At 43.8% G+C, this 23,458-nt stretch overlaps 1 protein-coding gene across 3 annotated transcripts in view; it reads right to left on the bottom strand.

Annotated features, from left to right (window-relative positions):
- The window catches only part of LOC8026107 (probable endonuclease 4), a 38,061-nt gene extending 14,803 nt beyond the window's left edge, over positions 1-23,258 (bottom strand). Inside the window, exons 1-5 of one of the 3 annotated variants that reach the window (XM_029973272.4) lie at positions 23,081-23,258; positions 22,140-22,613; positions 19,203-19,499; positions 12,364-12,459; positions 10,254-10,385 (exon numbers count right to left, since the gene is read on the bottom strand). In XM_029973272.4, the coding sequence (XP_029829132.2) occupies positions 10,254-10,385; positions 12,364-12,459; positions 19,203-19,499; positions 22,140-22,602 (988 nt within the window). In that variant the 5' untranslated portion in view covers positions 22,603-22,613; positions 23,081-23,258. Of the gene's footprint in view, positions 1-10,253; positions 10,386-12,363; positions 12,460-19,202; positions 19,500-22,139; positions 22,614-22,977 lie in introns of all 3 variants that reach the window. The other 2 variants (XM_029973320.4, XM_042294432.1) reach the window with 2 other exon arrangements.
- Between the last annotated feature and the right edge of the window lie 200 nt (positions 23,259-23,458).

Genomic DNA, 23,458 nt, shown 5'->3' with positions numbered 1-23,458 from the left:
GGGTATTAAAAATGGCTGAAAAATGAATCATAGTGCAACACTTCAATTGCGATAATGCCACTTTCCCCTCTCATTTTTACACCCAGTAGTTTATTTAGGCTGTAAATATAATTTTTGTAAATTGCCAGCGAGAACCAGCACATCTGCTAACACGTCCATTAATAAAAAAGCGTCCCCCAAATTCTATGAATCTACCAAACTGAAGACTCTAATATCGTAAAGTGCAAAAACAACCACTCACAGAAATGATAAAAGACTCATACTTTAAAGGCGACACTGCTCTTTAGCGGTGTTGGAACCAGAGTTGAGTCAAAGTTCGCTGCTCTTTCAATCGACAGCTGCACCGGAACTACCATATTCAGTCAACTATAGACCCGTTTTTTTCCTTTTCTCTCTTTCTTGGTACAGTTCCTGTAATAACCTGTAATTACAGGTCAACCTGTAATAATCCTTAGCACAATTTGCGTGCCTATCGCACTGACCAAGCCACTCTCCGTGGTCAGCCGCTGCTCCTAACACTCCGGTGCGAAGCGGTGAAGCTCGACGCGTGCACGCGGTTGGGAAGCGGCCAAGGTCGACGTTACCGGTGCAAGTGCCACGGTACTCTGCAGCCGCGGCACGAAGGATGCTGGCAGACATGATCATTGAGTGCTTTCGTAGGGAGTACAAGACTCTGGTTCTGTCTTACCACACTAGCCGCCGTCCTGATATTTTGCGAAGTTTTCTCACAACTTTTAGTTCCCGACGTCATCAAGAAATTTAGACGACGTTGGCGTCAGCGATTGACCGACCAGCGCATCGGCCGGCCAGAGCGGTTGACAAGCGATTTCTGTACAACGCTTCACCTTGAGTCGACGCTGCAGCAGACGCTACGATCCAATGGGACCAATTAAACAGCGTCAAAGTGCAACACTGTAACATTCGTCATCTCCCAATACGTGCTGTTTCATCGTCTTAAAGGCCGGCGCCGCAAGCAGAGAGAAGGAACCCGACCCTCACTTTCTTTCTCGCCACTGTGAAAGGAGGAAATCGCCTCTCGTTTCCTCCTCGCCGTTTTCCGATTTTTTTTTTTTTTTTTTTTGCAAGTTTGGGGTGGAGGAAATGAAAGCTTGAAGGATTTGAAAAGATTATCCAGAAGCCAGCCGGCACACCTGCGACAAGGAGCTGAACCAACCGAGTAGCTGTTTTGAGCGAGCTTGGCACTTGCTCTTCCCAACGAGTTGCATGGGCTCTTTTTTAGCATTGGTTTGGAGGACGATTCTTTGCTGTTGTGAGAGCACAAATGCCTTGTTCTGCTCAAAGAAGTAGTCATTGAAGTATCACTTTTAATACAAATATCTGATTTGGCATCTTTCGTTGTTTAGGCGGATTCATGGCGACAACGGGAAGTACGAGCGGCATTTTCTGTATATCAGGGATGGCGCTCCGTAGACCAGTGGTTCTGAATCATCATGGTTCGTAAACCGGCAGAGGTGACGGAGGATCCCATCCGTAGTGGGTCTAGTACTTTTCGGTGTAGAGCGTTTTGCTGTAGGGCATTTCGGTGCGGACTTTTTGGTGCACAGACATTTCAGTGTACGGACTTTTTGCTGCAAAGACTTTTCGGTGTGGGACTTTTCGGTGCGCGGTTATTTCGGTGCACGGACATTTTGATGCATGGACATTCGACGCTATGGTTTGCCTCGCCGGTATCTCTTTTCCAACGTACGCAGACACGCTTCACAACGTGTTTGTGCGTTGAGTTGATAGAGATAGTCTCCTCTATAAGGTTTTGGCTTTATTATTGGTCCTGCGTGTAGGAAACGACCCAAACAGCAAGACGTTTGAAGTTGTTTGTGTATTCAGAACAATTTTGAATATCTTCAAATGCGCCTCCTCCGCGTAATCGCATAGCTCCGATTGTTAATAATAAATTGTAATAACCTCACACGACAAAAAAAACAATGTAATTATCACTTGTAACTCATTAGGGAGTAAAGTAGGCGTGTGCGGGTGCAAAATAAGTGTAATCAAATCAAATATCGATTTGAATCAAGTAAACAAGCCGAATTTGGTGAATGCTAAATCGATTTTATTTGGTATCAAATGTTTGCTCATTCTGGTACGAAAAAAAAATAGTGACCACAGATCATGCACAGAGTATGATATGTGGTCAACGTCTCCTTCCATGCCGTAATGATGTTGCCGGACGTAAAGAACTGCCTTACAATCATGCTTATATACAGGGCGATTTTTTTTTAACGACAAGACCTTTTTCTAAAAAAGACGTCAGAGTTACGCAATTGCGGTTTGTGCCTTATCTGTAGTCATCAAAAACACCAAATCATTCATTTTTAAAGAGATGTAGTGGACGTGAAGCGGCTCACGGCGTCCTAAAAAGCCTAATTTGGACGCGAATCGTGTTACCGCAATCTTTTCGGCCGCCGCACTCCTCGCCCCTTCTACAGTGGCGCTGTCACAGCGATGCGCATGATTTGTCGCTTTGGCTTCATGGCGTTAGGCTGTGCCACGCGGAGATGGAGCCCACATAAAATCAGAGCTATATTTTCGCGCCCAAATTAGGAGGACGCCGTATAATAGTGCACGCGCGTTACATTTCTTTAAGAATGGACGGTTTGGTGGCTTGCGATTATGGCCAACAACTTTCTAAATACAAGATGCCGTTTTCTTTTCTAATTAAAAGGTTAATTAGCAAAGTTTAGGCAATCAGTCGGTTTTAGTTGCGTTCGTTATTGATCCTAATCCTCGCCTGGCCGTATAGCTCACCTACACAAACCGCAATGGCGCTAATTTTTGCTGGACAATTTGGTGGCTTTCGATTACGCCCAACAACTTTATAAATCAACTATCCCGTTTTCTTTTATAATCAAAAAGTTCATAAAAATGTTAGGTAATCAGTCGGCTTTTGTTGCGTTCTTTCTTGAACCCAATCTTCGCCTGGCCGTTTAGCTCACATCCACAAAACATTAATTTCCACGTTTTTCTAAAATCTAGTGGGTGAAAAAAAATAAAATAAAAATAAACGTTGTATATAAAACAGAGGGCAGTTTTTTCTGATATAAATAAAGCGTGGAACACGCGTCTTGCATGCATCTCTTTTTTTTTTTTTCCGGCCTATGAAAACAAACCTCGGGACATTCGAAATTGAGTTTATGATGGGGCGGGCGCTTTATCACGGGGTATTTTGTCATGTTTCATAAGCTTTATTACTAGTCAGAGGGAAGCCACGCGAGCCGTATCACGTTGCAAACAGCTAATCGGGTGTTTCTCAAGCAGCTCTAGAACTTTCCATTTAGCTCTAGAACTTTCCATACTTAGTCTTAAACATTTAATTTATTAGGCATAATTAAAATACTGCAACTCTCGCAAGACGTCTGCCCAAAACATAAAGTTGGTTTCGTTGGCGTATAGTGGCTGCGTCTTTCATTTTTATGCTTGGTCTTTAAAGCTTCGTGAAAAGCATTCGCGACCTTATCTGTCAAGCCGCGTACGCGGACAGCGCGGCCTCCCGGCAAGTTGTTCCCTCATCGAAGACGACAATGAATAAAAGGTACGATCAAAATCTTAATGCCTGAAGAAAGCGCAAGTTTAAAATAATTCTAAGGGTGTCAGTTGATTTTATTTCTACTATATTCAAATTTCAACACTCGTCGCGGGCAGCATGAAAGGAAGCACTGCACTCTTGGCGCAAACCAGTGCCCAGTCAACGGTCCTACACTCAAACACGCATCACCACCCGACCTGTTTGAAAAATAAATAATTTTTAGTACTTTTGGTAGAAAAGGCGAATTTTTTACTGAGCGGGATATTTTGTGGACCCAAAAGTCCTGTAGCCGAGATCGGTAGTTCATAGTTTCAGGAAGACGAAGAACGACGGATGCATTATTTCCCGCGGAAGTACTGTTTTGACTTTGAATTCCACATAAAATTGTATATGCACAAATTGTGGCACGATACCGAACTTGCTTGATTGCTTTTCTTTTAAAGACAACATAACCAGGCATAATCTACAGATATTGCAGAATTCATTTGAATTGGCGTACAGCGCGAAAGACAAGTATGGACATAAAGAACACAATAGAGCTCTCCATTTCTACTGCATTTCTTTCCGTACTTGTGGACAGTTAGTCCGCATGACTATATTCAAGAACTGCCAAATCGTTTAAGCCTACCCCTTGTTATAGTTTTTTTCGTAGATGAATTGTGGCGAATCCCGGCTGGGTTCGGGTAAAGATCTCGCACGTGTTCAAGGACAGATTTCGGCATGATTTCCCACTTGGTGACGACGTTGAGCTGACCGCTGTTCCGCTTTTTTTCTAAGTAGGCGGGGAATGCCAGACCCCTAAATTAGCGAAGCAGCCCCAAAACTTGCGGTAGCACACCTTCCGAACTCCTGGGTTTTTTTGGAGATGGCCTTCGCCCACCGTGACAAAGCCCCAAACAATTATGTAAGGGCTGCAGAGGCTATCTGGGCATTCCATTTCTTCATCAGCGAAGAAATACGGACAGAAGAGAATGAAAACTTCGTAATACCCACTGTCTTTTAATAAATGGTGCTACTATTGCTAGTTGCACTATTTTACGCGAAGAAAATTGTGATTTTGCGGTTCAATCTCCGTGTTTCCCGTTCTCTTTGCTGATATGCAAGATATTTGTCGGGTGGCAAGTTTTCAGTTACATTTGTTGACAGAAATTAAATGCACGTTTGGCCACGAAGAAATTTTTTTCAAAGGCTGAAAATAGATGAAATATACCATAAACCGTTTCAGTTTTTATGAAAGTTTGTTTTTACTCATCTTAGTAGCTTCAACGAGACGGCCGTCACTCTAGAAAACACCTGTGGTACGAACCTATATATTATGCCCCAGAAATGGCCAGACTGGGTCCCTCTGACTGCAATATCTTTGACTTGTAATTACTCATGATTATTAGTTTGTACAAAAAACAAAAAAAAAAACAACACAATAGTGATACAATCACTCTTCAGTGTGCCGTTGTTAGAACGACAAATTTTCAACTCTCTGGGTAGAGCTCAAAGTTCGGATAAAAATACCCATCTTTTTTCCTTCTGCTGTGATGTTCAAGTTCCGTTCACTCGAGATAAATATGCGGTGTTGTAGCGTGTGTGGCCGCATGCGGAAGTATCTGAATGTAAAAGAACTTGTTGTTGGGCTAGTTGGTGTTGACTATCTGAGTGTTTTAGAACTGCAGAAAAAGAGCAAAAAAAAAAAGAAAAAAAAAGAAGAAAAGCGAGCCAGCCCGAACCCTTCCGAGCTCATATCCAGCCTGCCTAACTAATCCCTGGTGTTTGGGATTGAAGCAGAGAACCTTGAAGTAGGGAGCCTTCGTGTGCGCTTTGCTAGGGTGATGCCACCCTTTGTAATACCACTCGCCGACAAACCAGCAGCCATTTTGTTCCTCGGCGATAATCCGTGGGGCTTATAACCCTCCCGGAAACAAGCGCCTTATCTCAGAAGTTCGGAGCAACGTTGTGGAACCCACGGAGGGAGGATTAGCATTTTCCCCCTCGGATGGGATTACCGATGGACACAAAGGCCACTTTCCGGCGCACGGGGAAACAATGAGAGAAACAAAATGGCGGTGGAAAAGGGTGTGGGAAAGCGAAACAGGCAGTTGGCATCACTCTATGCGAAGCGCACATGAAGGCACTCTACCTTGAAGGGTTACAGAGATTTTATCGGGGGGCCGGTAAGCCCATTAGCACTCGTGCGAGAAGGCCGTAAAAAAGCGAGGAGGAAAATGGAGGAGGAAAGGGGAGGAGGAAAAAAAAGAAAATAGGGGGAATTTCTGCCACGCTGAAGAAAATTTTGAGCGCCCGCCTTTAACCAACCGGGCACAGCGGATGTCCCGTGACTTGCGCTTTTGGTATGCGTTTGTGGTTGTATGTTTTTGAGCGTTCGACTGTGTTCTAATCTAGGACGAAGCATACCATACGGTGAGCAGAGATGCTGCGAAATACAACATATTTGTACCATAACAATAATAATCCACGGAGAAAGGGAACAAGGGCGCTCCATTGGAAATGGATGAGGTCCCTGGTTCGATGCCAGGACCAGGCGGATTTTTTCAGGGATGCACTAGCCACCTAGCCGTGTTTAGAGATTTGTGTTTGTCCCCCTTGTTCCCCTTTTTCAGCGATGATTATTGTTATTCTCGCCCAGTTTGCTTGCACCTTTGCATTAACATCATATTTGTACCATACTTTTTGACTTCTACTTCTGTGAATATTAAAATCAACCAATAATAAAATATTTTAATTTATTTTCTTGCTTTAAACTTATTTCAGCGTAGGTGTGGCACAATTCTTAGCGAAAATAGCATTTTGGCAGAAGGTGTAGGAAACTATTGTTCATGGCATATTTTGGCGCGGCACTTCAATCACTAAGATTCATGGGTTACCTCCTTTTTTTTTTTTTGTGCCAGTATGGGGAAAAGTTAAGAGCCCCTGATGGATACAGGCACCGTCTGTTCTTTCTTGGTTTATTATGAACTCCTCTATTCGTGAACCACCAAGAAAACTTTTCAATTTACCGCAAAATACCGAGCAAGTACCAGCTCAAAATTTGAGAGTAATTTCGATAAACTGGGGAACGGGCGCTAGGTCTGAGAGTACAAGATGCGGAAAGGGCACATGATAGAGTGGGCTTTACCGCCTTCCACCGATGTGCGTGTGCCAAGCTTCGCCACCTTGCACCGGCGGGTGCGCGTCAAAGCTTCTGCTCTTTGTACCAGAGAGCTCAGGGAAGCGGCCCCCACGGACGAGCATCTCGGTTAGCCATACATTGGGTTCCGTGTTTTCGGATAAATCCGAAAAAATTAGAAAAACACTCGCAGGTAAATTTTTTGTCAAGTCGGATTTATCCAGAAAGTTCCAAATTTGGAGGTCGGAACAACAAAATAAAAAGCAAAAAAGGTGTTTTACAAATAAACTTTATAAGAGCACAGGGTCAGAGGTCGTGAGGAGATGCCACTTCAGTTTTCCTTGAAATCTAAAGCGACTGACAAAAGGGGTTTGCCTTTTTGCATGTCTAGGTTCCTTCAGGACGATGGGTCATGGTGCCCAGATTATATTTTTGTTTTTGAGTTTTTAAAATATAAGAACACAGTACAATAAACTCGGAGTTTCAAAGTATTGGAAACCTAAACTCCAATAAACCCCGTACCTTCAGCGAGAAATGAACTCAGAAAAACACCCTCCAAGTTTCACGAGAAATACAGGTGGCGGAACCCTAGCTACACACTATATATCGTCATTATAACAGATCTGGTTACAGCACAGACACTCGGTTATATAGATTTGTGAAGTTTGGTTGGTCTCCTTAACAGTACCATTGTTCACTCATTACGGATACTGTTATGACGTGCATTCGGGTATAATGGACTATATTAGGGAGTTTGTAAGTAGTTTACCAGTCTGTTACTGCCACTGATCTCTATGTCTATATGCTGTATCGCGTTTGACCAGCTCCACCTATGGACGGGAATGTGGCCACGGCCGGCCATCTTTTTGGTAGAGTTATATTATCTCTAGCCATCATAGTAATATGGCGGACGGCACTATGGCGGCAGGCTGCCATACAAATAGCTGTGGGTCTAGTACACTGTACCGTGGGTGATATTTCGCGCTTGATTGAAGTTGTTCGACGAAGCAGATTCTTGAAACCCGGCGTGAATGGTAGCCCCATCTTTGAGGACACGGTGAAAGTTCTACGAAAGCGCAGCACCGGGGAAAAGCAGCGCAGCTCGCTTCGAAAGCAGACCAACGAAGCGGCGTCTGCTTTTGACGCTACTTTTGATGTGACTTTCGATGCGTGCTGTGCTGCTTTTCACCGGTGCTGCAATTTCGTGAAACTTTCAAAGATCGGGCTACCGTTCATGCCGGGTCTCAACAATATGTTTCGTCAAACAATTTCAATCAAGAACGAAATATAACCCACGGCTATTTTAGCCACAACGCTGTCTGTCATGGATGGATGATAGTGGCTGCACTAGCTGTACATTGGTTAGAGGTAATATAACTCTACCAAAAAGATGGCCGCCAGTGGCCGCATTCACAGAGCAGGCAAATGCGATCCAGCAAATGGACATTGAGATCAGTGGTTACAGCACTCTTCGACAGCGGTCGGACATTGTTCGGCTTTGGTTCGCTAGCAATGCATCCATTTCGCAAACTGGTGTCGTCGCACTCGGCGCCTGGCAAGCCACGACCCAAAGTACACAGCAATGACAAGCTGTATGGCTCAATAAAAAATCACCATCTTTCAAAGTTCCAAACTATTGATAAACCAGTTCTTGTTCTAATATCCACTCACATTTTGTCAGCTCTACTGACTAGAACAGACATCAATCGTAATATATGTAAAATTTGTAGTAAGAGAATCTTACCAAGTCTGTTATAACAAGTTTATACTGCACTCATATTCACGTTAAGAACCGTAGTAAAAAGAAACGCTGCCGGCTTCTCGCGGATCATTACTAATTTCTCCCTTTATGTTCAGAGTCAAGATTTAAGTAGGTGCATTTCAAACAAGCTATATGCTATTTTATTAAGACATACACATTTAAAACGGCAAAGGCATTGTTTATTCCACCAACAACCAAATCTCGTAAGAATTACCGTAAAATACCGAGCAAGCGCCCACTCAAAATATGAAGATAGTCGTGAAAATTGGGGAATGAGCACGTGTTAGGTCATTAATTTTACCTATATATCTACTGTGCATATATTTTCAGATGTTGAAAAATTTTGGGGTGGGCACTTAGTAGGGAATGGGCAGATACGGTATACTTTGAGCAGCGTACAAACACTGTGAAAAACTTCGTTTTTTTTTATGCAACTACAAGTACACAGTCAAACCAGTTTATACCGAACAGCAGGAAACGCTACGATCAATTCGATATAGCAAGTAGTTCGATAGACCAAAAACCATTTACAACGAACTTTCACAATGCGTTCGTTGTAAGGCCCGAAAACTTCTCTTTCTTTCTCATATCTAATTCGCTTCTGGAAATATATATTTTTTTTTGTTTTTGCATGCGAGCAGGTTCTTTATTTTTTTTAGCTTACCTTCGTTTTTGAATCGTTTCTCTTCGTGGAAACCCGCTTTGGGATGAAAATATTTTTTTTTCCCTTCTGCGCGTGCGTGCCTAGTGTCTTTTCAGCTTTCTTCCCTTCTGAATCACTTCTCTTCACTCAATTTTGTTAGCGGCTTGGGGTTTAGAAATTTTCTTTCTTTCCCACATTTTTTTTGGGGGGGGGGGGGGGGGGGGGAGGCTAGAAGACATTTGTCTGAGCGTTTTTTGGAAGCCTTCCCAGGGGAAAAAGTTTGATATAGCCAATGTGTTGTTCATTATAAAAAGTACTTTTTACATGCCTTTTTATTTAAATTTTCCGTGAGTTCGATATTGACAATAATTCGCCGTACGTGGGTTTGTTCTAAACGGGTTTCACTGTAGGTGACCTCAGGAATCTGGTGGTGGTGCCTGATACGAGCCTTCATATATTTTTTCAACATTGGAAATGTGGCGGGCGGGTGCTTATTGTGAGATGGGCTCATGCCTGAAATTTTACGATAGGCAACAGTGTGGCTCCCACTTTTTGCCGCGGGCAACAGTTTATAGATGGGTGAGTCAGTACATGTTACAAGAAAAAACGGTGAAGAAAGACAAGAAATAAGTAAAATGAACACGCAGACAAAGCACTCTCTTTGTGTGTTTTGTCTACTTGTCCCTTGTCCTTCTGCACCACTTTATTTCCCAAGGGCAACGTAGCATTTGGGATATCAACATTTCTCCTCACAAAGAGGGTGGGTTATGTTATTGCGGGGCTTTCTGTGAAATTAAAATGTGCAGATAGATTTGGGTGCCTACCAACAGCTGAGTGGCCCAGGAGGCGGTGCACTGTCCCATAAAAACACAAAAAAACAAACAAAAAAAATACAAGTAAAAAATAGAAAGCGACAAAATCGAGAGAAAATATCTTTGCCAGTCAACAAAACATTGCAAGTCTGCTGCAGGCAGGTTACTGAGCAGGCAGCTCGTCAGTCTGGATAAAAAAACATTGCAGCACTCTATGGTCAGCCAAGGCGGTACACAGAACCTCGGTGTCATCAACAACACTGCGCAATCGGCAGAACATTCACATCGCTCGCGAGGCTTCTATCGTACAGACACAATGGACCAAGGTCCATTGTGACGTTATTGCAGCGTGCCGCAGACGGCATGGCACTGACCTGCAGCGAATGCGTGGCACGTATCCAGGCAGACCCCAATGCGCGACTTGTTCTTGACCCTGTCGATGATCCCGCGGAGTTCGTGGAAGTCGCCGCCGATGGTGTGGCCCTGCTTGCACATGTTCTCTATCACTGGGAGTGGAAGGAACGACGTTCTTAGCGAGGTTGCGACTGCGCTGTGGCCACCAAGCATGAGAAACACGGAGCTCAGAACGGGAAAGGGCAAATTTGGTTTTGCACCGGACTGTGACGTTGGGTTTCCGAAGCTCCAGGTGCAATTAGCGTGAGGTGTAGCGTGTGGCATTTACGAGAAACGTCAACCCCACTTTTTTTGCTCGTGCGAATGAACCGTGCGTTGCAGAGAGCTTAGACCCCATTTAAATGCTACGCTTGCGGGCGGAATAAGGCGTGAAAGTTTAGAAACTTAAAGAGGCAGCGCACCGACTTTAATGGTAAAAAAATACACAGCTTGTACTTTTCATACTGTTCAGCTCGGCACAGGTGAGACAAACCGCACCACCTTACCCCGGATAACCGCGATTTCACTGCATAGCCGCAAAGCAAGAGATGTTTTCTTTTCTCCATCTGCACTCGCGTGTGGTGGTCGGAGCCACAGTGTGACATCATTTGAGGTACACAACTTTTCGTGGTGCCATGCATCGGATGTCAACAAAACCACTTCCTCTCCTCTGCAACCCACCCCATCTTTCTTGTGGCAAACTGTCTTTTGTCTCGATCGCTTCCCGCTAGCTACCCTCAACGACGCTAAGCAGGTGCGGGGCCTTTTGTAGCCGAAACAGACCTTGAGAAGTCGACAGTCGTTGAGGGAGCACTAGGGGGCCTCAAAGATGGGATCGAACATGGTACTCCCAGTGACTTACAGCGCACCTTACTCAAAAGACGGTGTAAGTTGAGGGAAACCCAAACATTCAATTTTTTTGTTTTAATACAAGAATAGTGCATGCAAAAAAAAAGGCCTTCTGTTCTCCAATTTCAGTATACGATTCGTAAGTCAGAAGTAAAAGTACAGTTTTGGGGCTTTCTTAATGCATGACTCAATGAAGGCACGTGCTGTAAAGCAACGTCTGATCACAGAGTTTTCCAAACTTTAGTTCGGAAGATTACTTTAGTCAACCCTAAAGTAGTCGTTTTAAAGTGTAAAATGCATCATAATGAAAGCCTCTACTAACATAAATTTGCCCATACATGGATTTGCACACAACCAGTGGCGTACCAACTTGCTTTTGACTGGGGGGGCAGGGCAGACCAGACCAGACCAGACCCCCGCCCCGCCCCGCCCAACACATGTTTTGTGCGGTGATGCTATTTTAAGCCTCATTTAATGATATTGCAATAGAATAGACATTTGCAATCAAGTTGCACAAAACGACACGCTATATCTTTTTGAGACTAATTAATCCAAATTATTTTATGACATAAAAAGCAACAAAATAGTATCACCGCACAAAGCATGTCTTGATGAATGCAATTCTATAAAAATTTCTGATATATTCTAAAGAAATTTACGCTAACAATCCGCAAGGAGGACCTAAATAATATTACAAATTTATTGATAACTAAGGATCCGGTAACACTATCTGAAAAATAATTGCATATTTCAAGTCACCACTGAGAAAAACATCACAATACTGAATTTCGGCATGATTAACGAAAAGAAAAGAAAGTTAAAGACCAGTGTTTAATTATGCCTACCTCGGCGCAGATGTGGCGCAAGATGTAGCAGATTTTTGTTTGTGGTGCAATCGGGCGCAAATGATGCAGCACTCCTGTCACTGCAGTAGGCTCTCTTCACTTTCTCAAATGACTCTTCAACGTCTTCTAAACAAATCTAAGCAATTCCTCTCTAAATACTGCATTCTATGCCTCATAAAATGTTTCGAGACAAGGGTTGCTGCCAATTCTTTTTCTTCTAAATTTTAAAATTTCCTTGGAGATTTACTAGGAAAAGTTTCTTCTTCTACAAAACCCAGATTAGTTGGGTCCCCAACAAATCTAGAGAAAAACCTGGATTCATTAGGGAAAAAAAAATTCCCCAGCGAGTTCCCCAGTCTTCCCTATTGGCAAAAGATGGCCTGGGCTGATTCCACACCTGATATGACGTATGTAGTCTCCTTGTGTGCCTGGTTGATGCTTTCAGCAATCTTATCCATGCACTCCTCCCTGGTGATTGTGCCGCAGGTTGACCCTGGACAGATCAGTCAATCAATCAGTCAATCAGTTTATTTCTTTTTTACGAGGGAAAGTATTCTTCAAAAAAGAGAATGGATTGCACGAAGGTGAAAACTCCAAGCCAGACATTATTCTAAAGGCTTGCTGTGACCAAGAAATCTTTGATGCAATATGTTTATCGCCAAGCTTTGCTCCCGAGGAGCTTTCTAGAGATCAAGAATGCAGATGTGTGGAAATAATTTCAGGCATGCTAACTCTGATATTTCTGATGATTATGATAATACAGCGTAGACTGCATATAACGTATGTCGCGGGAGTCGCGAAAATCTGCACTACAAGCCGTACCGCGCTATAACCAAAACATCAATTTTTCAGGCCAAAATACATGTTACAAATACAAAATACATATCGTAGCGGGTTGCGGAGGGCCTTGCGGGACGGCGAAAACGATCTATGAAAACTCTAATAACGGCGTCGTGGGTTGCGGACGGACGTTGCGAGCGTTCAGGATTGCTAACCCTAATCACTTTTCTCCGGTGATGAAAACGCGTGAAAATTCGCATCCTTTATACGGTACGCGCCAGTAATACCTTCAACTTGAGCACACGCATGAAATGCTCCAAATAAGAAATCCGGGCAATGTTCGAAAACACAAGTGCTTAGAAATCACCACTGTAGTCGAAGTAAACAAACACAACGACACGGGCGTTCCTGCCGTCTTGAGAGTGCCGCCACGACATCGCCGCAAATAGGTGGATCTTCCCTTCTAGTACGTGCTGGGTTATCATAACGACACACAACGAAAATTCACAGTCAAGGATAGCGCTTTTACGCGGAACGATGGGCTTCCACCACGCCGTCTACGTCGACGACCACAACCGACGCCATGTTTGCGGATAGAAGAAGCCGGCCCGCGACCGGCATGCAACGCGCGCGAACACTTCTCCTCGACCTGCGATTGGTCTGTCGTTGCGGTTGTTTCCAACGTTTCCACAGCAGCGGAGGGACGCACGCACGTGAACGACACATGCGTGCGTCTCTTCGTCGCTACGGCGACTGGAGCCTCTCTCTTCGCTTCTCCCCGCTTCTTCAAGCAACCTCCTTGCCCTGCGAGTGCCGCTTGCAGCTAGCGCCGTTATCTAGTGTCGCACAGGGAAGCGTGCTCGCTGCGCCGGTCGGTCGGCGGGCTGTTCCAGAAACCGCACTATAACCGGTATTTCCCTTTGCGCGCCTGCATTTTAAGCAGTATGTAATTACATGGAGTTCTATGGGAGGCGAACCGGTGGTTTAAAAAAAGCCACGTTACACCCGGTCCTGCACTATAAGCGGTTACGTTGTAAGTGGTCTAAACTGTATTAAGAGACAGTTGCATGAGATGCTTCTGTTTCTCTTAGCAGTGCATTTTTGCTCTTGCTTGCTTGTGAGATTTTTTCATTATGCATTTTTTTACATTTAGGTGAGCACATTTCACAGCGGTATTATGTTGTGCCACATCACAGACATTCGGTTGTTTGTGGACACGGAAACAAAGACATCAGGATCATAATGACAATAAGACCAGGTAGAACCAAGAAATGTAAGGAGAAGTTTACGCAGTCAGCATTCCATAATGGCATGCAATAAATGTTCATGTAATAAATGTTTCTTTTTTCAGCAAAAGTGTTCTATGTACAACATCATCTAAACAAATCAAACCTACCCTAATCAAACTGCTAAAATTAGTTTTGAAAAATGAGATACCGTAATTTCTCATGGTAGTGCTACTAAACGGAACACTTGTTTCGCATATATATAAAAGAATGAGTTAACTTCAGTGAAACTTTAACATAAATGCAAAAAAATAAATCCCAATACAGAAACATGGACGGTGAGGCACCTATTTCTTGTCAGTCTTTCGTTCAAAAAATGTTTAAACAATCACAACTAGTGATTTTCACATCTGGTCTGCAGATTCTCTGCAATAAGAGTAGAAAGTGTGATCATAGGATCTGCATGCTGCCTTGTTGCTGTCAGGTCTCCCTAACTGCAGTCCACTTCGGCACCGCAGAGAAGTCACTTCATGAAATGCAGGAACGCTGCAAGGGAGCACAGCCAATACACCGCCTCTCGTGTTTGCAAAGTCATAGCAAGGCAGTGCCACTGGGAGCACAACTACAAGTTTTACAGCCCACACAAGCACAGTGCCCACAACCTTTCTGAGCAGACACGCTTATTTATAAACAACAAGACGGCATCCAGGCCTTTTCAGTGTCTGCCTGGACAAATGAGATTCAAGATATTTCTGATTCGTTTGCACTTCAATCCGACATTAACTCTGTCTCTCGTTGGTGTGAGTCGTGGCTAATGAAACTAAACACTACAAATGTAAACACATGAGAGTGTCCCGCACACCTAACAACAGTCCTAGTTAACACCTTGATGGCCTCTTTGGAACAAGTATCATCTTACAAATGTCTCAGAGTTCACTTAACTTCTAACCTTTCATGGAAACCCCACATTCAGCATATCACATCCCGTGCTAACTGCATGTTGGGCTACATAAAATGTGACTTCTCATAGGTACCCGTTTCACTTAAATTGGTTTTACATAAATCATTAATCAGATCAAAGCTGGAATACGCAGCCTCTGTCTGGGATATGAATCACAATACCTTCGTCATGGCACTAGAGACTATCCAAAATCGCTCAGCTGGTTTCATCCTATCGAACTATCATCACACAGGTAGTGTCTAGTGATGCAAAACTATCGATAAATTGACTATCGATACTATCGATAGTTTTTCCAAAACTATCGATAGTGTCCCAGAACTATCGATAGTCGACTATCGATAGTACTATCGATAGTTTTTCGATAGTCGACTATCGATAGTACTATCGATAGTTTTTCGATAGTCGACCATTGATAGTTTTTCGATAGTCGACTATCGATAGTTTTTCGATAGTCGACTATCGATAGTTTTTCGATAGTCGACTATCGATGGTTTTTTACTATACTGGCGACTAACGATACTATCGCTAGTGCTATCGATAGTCTTGCACCACTATAGTCCGTTACAACTCAAGAAGGCAGGTCGAGAGTAAGATGGGCCGGGGAGGAGGAAGCAGACGGAACGCTAAAGAGAGAAGGAGGTTTCCTCCTCTCTTCTCCAGCGGTTCGTCTGCCTCCTCCTCCCCGGCCCGTCTTGCCCTCGCCCTACCGTTCGCCGCCCCCTTCTTTTTTCGCCCTAACCCCCATCTTTGTCATCACTGAAAGCTGAACCAAAGTTGGGATGGTAAGTGCCTGGACTAGTTGGTGCCCCGTTTGAAAAAAAAATTAAAGCGATAAATAGACAAGGGGGGCGACGCAACCTACTAGTGTCGCAAAACTATCCATAGTAAACTGTCGACAGTACTATTGATAGGTTTACGATAGTCGACTATCGATAGTTTTCTGATAGTCGATTAACGATAGTTTTCGGATAGTCGACTATCAATAGTTTTTCAATAGTTTTTCGATAATCGACTATCGATAGTCGACTATCGATAGTACTATCGATAGTTTTCCGATAGTCGACTATCGATAGTACTATCGATAGTTTTTAGATAGTCGACTATCGATAGTACTATCAATAGTTTTTTTCACTATTGATAGTCAGATTTCTGGCGACTATCGATACTATCGATAGTTTTGCACCACTAGTAGTGTCCCATAGATGAAAATTAGTTTATCTTTACCATCTTCTTCTATGCGCCGTAAAATTCCCCGTTTGTTTATTTCACAAGATTTATTTTCATGATCCCATCTTACACGATCAAATGATAACTTTCCCTTTTACATTTCGTCCAGTGTTGATCATCAGCATAAAATTGGAGTCCCAAGCTCACTAACAACTGCTTTTTGCTCAACACTTCTTCCTTATACAGCCCAATAATGGAATCACCTCCCCAGTTTAATTGCTGCCATCACTGACCTGAATTTATTTCGAAATGCTACCACTAAACATTTTTTCCAAAGATCCATGACCTGCTCGATTGTTATATTATTACTATCACTAATTTGTTCCAATTTTTTCCTCCCATTGTTGTGTACCTGCTCTCACCCTCTATAATGCCTTTGGGCCCCGAGAGTATGTTCAATATACAAATAAATAAATAAATAAATATGCATTGAAGATGACTAAAACACTGCTCTCCCAAGACAAAACTTTTGGACTCCTAGAAAATTTACAGGGTAGATATCTAAGCACCTAGGCCAGGGAGAAATATATATATATATATATATATATACATTTTTTTTGTCAGCATCTAGCTAAATGTGCAAAGCATACAATACTGCAAGCAACTTTTTCAATATAGATCTAGGAAATCTTTTTTTTTAGTTATTACTTGGTAGCCACAGATTACTAATAATGGTTTAATCTTAAAAGTACTCCCAACATTGTATTCTTTACACCTCGTAGTACCTAGCCATGTGTCAGACAGAATATCTTGTTGAGTAGTTTGCTCACTATTGTTGCTCCAAACAAAGATAGTTGAGTTTTAATTATCTCAAGGCCTAATTTACTGCCTGAGAAAATGCCCAGATGTTTGATATCAGCTCTAAAAACTGAACAAGCTTGTGCAGTTTTATTTATTGTGTTTAGTCATAAAATAAGGAGAAAAGCTCGAAGACCAGTGTACCCCCTTTAGTCTTCGAGCAGCCCTTGGGAGGTTGAGTAGTCGGTACAACATTAAGGCACCCTTCAAGCACCACCGACCTGAACGGAAGTTACTGTTCCGTAATGCATTCTTGCACAACTCGCGTTCACATGTAGACGCATGGCCTCGTCAGCAAGAACAATGTTCTTTAAAAATATTTCATTTGAACTTAGACTTGAAAAGTGCTTACCGTAAGGGTAAGCAACACTGTGTGCAACCATAAAGGCTGGTTCACACATGTGCGTCTGAGTGTTATAGTGTATTCAACTCCTTACAAGATAACACACCGACTCCGTCCATTGGTTAGCCCAGGAGCACATCAGATCTCTGCACAACTGGACTGAAGGTTTTTCAGTATTTGCGACATCAAGTCTACGCACTACCTACGAGATATGGTCACTCGTGACAGTGTCAGATTTATTTTGGGCCCACGATGAAAGAATAATAAGTAAAGGTCATAACGCAGTCCATCACAGTCAAGGGGCCGAATGCGTGAACCAGACTTGGGGAATGCGGGCCATCAATAAAGAGTCCCTTGTTGGTCTTGGCGTGAAGCGATGTGGTCTATTGGTGAGCGGACGCCTAGCACCATCTATTGGCGAAGAGGGCAAAAAGACAACCGGAGGGGAAAGGAGCGGACGAGGAAAGAGGCAGTTTTCAACGAAGCGAACTTTTAGCAGGATGCCAGATCGTAATTGTGTCTAGCCCTTTTAAATAAATTAGTCTTCCATTACGATCCGCGACTCAATTGGTCATGTCGACTCGACATCGATGCACCAAACATCACTGCCCTGGATGGAAGTTTCGTTCAGTAACGTGTTGTCTCAAGCTCAATGTTTACATTTAGAAATGCCCCAAGTGAAAGTCTGTGCAGCCGGATTATGAAACTCGTCTGGAGCCAGCTGGAACCAGTCCCATAGTCCGACTCCAGTTGAATTGACTTCCACCCGGGACAGTCCTTCAGCAAGAACAAGACCCTACGAGACCTTATCCTTGCACTTAAAACGAGCCTTTAAAGGGGCCCTGCAATCATATTTAAGCGTCTACCTTTTATGCGGTTTCCACGTCTCTTGGGGTTCGGGCAAGCCAGCGGGCACGGAAAGAGTAGCTAAATATCAGTGCGCCATATTTTAACCGGACGACACGGAAACCTCCTCCACCAACGAGGGCGACCCGCGGTACCGAAAGCGCGCAAAATGTGACGTCTTTGGTCCTGGGCTTACTACTGGTCAGAGCCACCAAAAACTTCTTTTTGGTCGAAATACAAAATATAAGTGGTGCGAACCGTTTCAATTATTTATAAAAGTAGTTTTTGTTCACTATTATCGATGAAAAAAAGAAAGAAATGCAGTTTATAAAGTACGGAAACAAGAAATGACCCGCCAACATACCCGCCGCCAAGCGGTGGAAAAGGCGGCGCATACTAGAAAGGAGTAGTGGGATAAGGCGCCGACACGGAAAAATCCAGGATGTACGCGGTGGCGCTGCAGTCGTATGGACAGGAGGATCCGACCGGCTCCGAGCGTTCCAAAGGCCTTCGGCGAGAGGCTTTGTCTTGCGGTTTGGCCGTTTCGCGGTACGGCAGTGCGAAGTGGCTCCCATTCTGAACTGATCTTTACCCCCCGTTTGCTGTCGTTTGTGGCCAATGAAGTGTCATGCTGAATTAGAGTTTAATCGCGCAGCAAACGCAATGAAAGCCGCTTTGGCTGCCCGCTGCATACAGCCTATCCAGAACATGCTTTAGTGGCGCCCTCTGGCGCCGTCGACACGGAGTGCGGCGGCCGTGAGCGCTCGATGAGCTCACTATTCCTCTTCTAGTTCACGGCCACTCAAGCCAGGACCTACGACGTCATGAAGGAGGTTATTTTTTGCTTGTTTTTGTAATTCTAAATTGCCTATAACTTTTAAAATAAAGCGAATTTCGCGAAAAAAAAAGTTTCACTAAGTCACTACGTTCAGTGCGCTCAGGTTCGGGGCAATTTAAAAAAACAGTAAAAAGTCCTTGCAGGGCCCCTTTAAGTAGTCCATGGGGGCTTCGGCGCTTCTGGACGACACCGAGGCGTCCTACCGTGCATCACTGACCTGGATGGAAGTTGTAGTAGACCAGGCCAAGCATCTCGCAGCGCTTGAGCTCGTCGATTAGGGTTGTCCGGCTCTTCTCGAGGACCTCCGGATCTGGAGAGCCACAGTTGAGGAGGTAGGAACCGTGGGGCAGAATGTGGTGTGGTGCAAAGCTGTGCTCCCGGCACGCCTTCCGGAAGCGCTGGGCCGTCTCCTGGGTCAGGGGCTTGGAAGCCCACTGGCGTTGAGAGCGGAGGAACAGCGCAAACGAGCGGGCCCCAATGTCTACGGCTCTCTGCACGGCATGCTCCAGGCCCCCTGCATTGGACGGACAGGAGAACCTTCAGATTTGTTGTTAGGATGCAATAGGAAGAACTGTGTCAAGGGAACATCCAATTCTGTTCCTGGAGCATGCAAGACTAACACAAACACACACCAAGCGCCCCTGCAGAGCACTTATTTTTGCGTGCCGTATGGGCAAAAATGGCACTAGTTTTAATCTAGCCATTGCAACACTCTTTCAGCACAATGGAAGCTGCCCTAATATATAATGATACTAATACGTGAAAATGAAGCTTGTTACACTCAAGAAGATTCAAATTACGTCAAGTCAGATGCACAACTAAGATGTGAACATTACATCTCGAAAGAGTCAACACTTTTCAAATACTCATCGCTGTCTGCACTTACACTGGATGTGTTATTAACTGAATGAACAAGATAGCTGAACTCTACCTGAAATGAGTAGATTTTACTATGTAAATGATCAGCCATGAACATAATCAAGACAAGAAGATGACCTTCCCATGGCATCAATTCAAAAATAAAACAGCCGACAATTGCGTCATTTACTATTCACTGACAAACCTCTCCAATCGTCCTGCTCTACAAAATGATCAAACACAAAATGACACTTTTGCAATGAATGACTTGTGCCTCTTAACAATGACAAAAGCAAGCTTGCATCATTCATGCAAAAAAGAATCTACTCTCCTTTATTCCCATTCACTAAGTGGCATTATAAACAGCAGCACATCACCTTTTAAGTATAAGGGTTATTAAAAAAGTATGGGAACCGCAGCTCTCATGGACAAACTTTTTCCCACAAGCCGATATAGAGTGATGTGTCACTGGTACACACTTCTCAACATAGTCACCAAGCAGCTTGCCCAAACATTTGTTCCCACGGCACTCCAAGTGGTACCCCAAGGCATCGATGCTGGCATAGAAGAAATCTGCCTCAAGTCCTTGAAGCCTCATCATGACAGTTAGCTGAACTTCCACATCACTTGTGAATCGCCTACCACCCGGGTGCTTCTTCAATGTTCCAAAGAGATTAACCATATGAAGAATGCTCCAGAACCTCCCACCAAAAGTGCGAGTTCAGTAAGCCATCAGACATGGCTTCAGGGACTTCATGCAGATTTCTTCTATACTGACAGTGATGCCTTGGTGAAGTGCTGGAACAAATGTATGGACAAGGATAATGACTATGTTGAAAAGTAATGTCTACCAGCGACATGCCACTGTGTATTAATATGTCTGGCTGAGAAAGAAATTTTGTCCATAAGAGCTCAATCGTTACCTTACGTTTATAATAGCCCTCCTACCTTGGTGCCCACTTGCTGCACTTACTTTCATGAATTCAACATAAGGATGTTGTTACCCTTGACTACCTAAAACAGATGCTGAAATAAGCACCCTCACTTAAAAAAAGTAGCCCACATCATATTTGTTCAGCCAAAACTGGAATGTGCCTCGTTCATCTGGCATCCTTCAGAAGCCTACCCTGCTGATAGCCCTGAAGCAACCGAAAATTGTGCAGCTCAATGCATTACATCGGTATACTCTTACGACACCAGTCTGACTGGACTTGATCAGATTCTTGAGCTTCCATTACTATCTTACCGCAGACTGACCTCTCGAACACACGTTTTTCCTGTATAATGGTGTTTAAATCTGGGTCCCTCAGTTAAACATTGATATGGCGTTGTGGAAATTGTTACTAGGAGTGGTCTGTCACTGAAGTCTCTCTGTAGCTATTTTTTCCTCAGTTCTTCTATCATGTCAACTATTGAAAAAAAGTCGTCTTAAAACAAATTAATTTCCTTCAGACGGGGTTGCACCAAGACAAGTTTTTAAGGTAAAGGCAACCAACCAAGTCCTAAACATGTAGGCGCCCTACGTTTTGAACCTACTTGGTTTTTCATCAGGGGCTCCTCAACGGCCACAGGCGCCTCTGACGAAGAACCAAGTAGGTTCGAAACGCAGGGCTCCTACATGTTTAGGACTTGGTTGGTTGCCTTTACCTTAATTATTGTGTTTCCAAACCAGAAAGATTTCTCTTGAATGTTTACTTTTAACCCAGACAAGTGCTTGTATCTCGTTAAGAAGCCTGCAGTTGCATTTTCCAGGGTGGGACAGTACTGCGATGGTCACAATATTCCCAAAACAAATTGTGGACTTGAAATTTCTACACCACGATACAATTTACAAATGGTATTTTTGTATTCAAATACATTTTTGGATGTAATTCTTAAATTGCATTACAGTCCAAGCTAGTGAAGCAGCCTTAACCCTACAGGAACCTGTATCTTCCTCCCCATTCACCTAACTACGAATGAGCCAATTGTTTTATCTCCTTTTGAGATATGGGCAAACAGTGTGCAAGAGAATATGTTGATTTTAAAATATTTTGTGTAACATTGTCATCCCTTAAAGACCTACACTTAAAACAAAACAGAGCATATAATCTTTTCTTTTTTTGACAGAATGGTGCACAACCAAGTAGGAGCAAAAACATGAACACTACATAATACATCAATGCACACTCAAATCACGAATTGTGAGTCCCTCATTCCAGATACATGTAAAACTACAAAAAACTGATGGTTCATGGTTTTCTTTCGTGCAGAGCGCAGCTTTAGGACATGTGAAATGTTTGCCAGTGCCACTCACCACTCGCAGAAACATGAGCCCCTACAAACTTCAGGTTCTTTACAGGGCTTTTCTTGGGAGACTTCACCTTTGCCGCTTTGGTTCCAGCTGTACCCTGCTTCTTTGGGGACCGTGTTTCAATGTCTTCCACAGGAGATTCCAGACGCTTCAGTCCCTTGGCCACATTGGGATCAGGCTTCGTTATGGCATCAACCATTGGTGGTGCACTGTCACCACATCCCAGGCCATTTTCCAACTTTACGGCTGGTGCGGCACAAGAACCGTTCCTCACTCTAACTCCATTCTTCCTGCGCTGCTGTCTTTTGGACGCTGATGCCTCTTTGTTGAAGGGTCTGGACTGTTCAGCATGTGGTTTGACAGCATTTTTGCACCGGATGCCATTGGGCTGTGGTGCTTTCGTGTTTGTCTCACTTCCACTTCTGGCCTTCTGGCTTGTTGATGACCTCGTCTTCCTAGGGGACATCTTGGTACTTCCTGTTGGCAAGCAATTTAAGAAATTGAACACATCACACCGACTTTCAGGAACAGTAATCAGTGCATTGATGCATCATCAACTCAAGCTTCAATGTTGGTTCTGTTGCCAAACATTTTAAGAAGTTGTGCACATCTTTCAGCAAACAGTAATCAATCCAATGATGTGACATAAAGTGAAGCTCAATGTTGGTGAGTCACATGGTGTCTGATCCTAAGTTAGATAAGGCAAAAAAAGAAAAAGCTAACTAGTGCCTCAATACCGTGGATAGCTTAAAACTGTCACGTTCAGAACTCTTCCCAGTGGACATAAAATATGATGAACATTTTCAGAGAACAAGGTTAGCACAAGAAAAGAACGCCATACTAGCGGCCAGAGTACGAAGTTTCCTCAAGCAGATGTCCTCGCAACGTAATTGCCAAACGAAACTCCCCCTCCCAACCAGACCCGAAATGAAGGCTGCAACGACCTTGATAATGGATGCGCCGCCCTCTGCACTAGACCGTCCGTCAACTAACAAGTATTATAAAAGGTGTGAGAGGCTAGCCGTATCTAGCGTCACTCATGTTAGCATACCGAAGGCACACGTCCAATCCCAAACTCATGACACAGCCTTTTTCTGATCGCTTACCAAGCTTGTATGCTTTAGTTTATGCAAAAGCACCGAGATGGCGCCACCGTCCAACGAAGTCTGAAGTGTAGCGCGAATCACTGTACGTAGCCGTACGCAAGCGTTCCGCCCTTTCCGCTGTGTGTTATCCCCAACGCAATAATACGAGTCTTCGCTTAATCTTTTTGTTTTTTATCGATGCGCGGCCAGCCGCAGTGTTTCTATATTTACCGGGGA

This window comes from Ixodes scapularis, unplaced genomic scaffold (genome assembly GCF_016920785.2).
Source record: "Ixodes scapularis isolate PalLabHiFi unplaced genomic scaffold, ASM1692078v2 PGA_scaffold6__148_contigs__length_123643588, whole genome shotgun sequence".
Classification (NCBI taxonomy): domain Eukaryota; kingdom Metazoa; phylum Arthropoda; class Arachnida; order Ixodida; family Ixodidae; genus Ixodes; species Ixodes scapularis.
The sequence above is the reverse complement of the archived record's forward strand: the minus strand, read 5'-3'. Positions and strand labels throughout refer to the sequence as shown.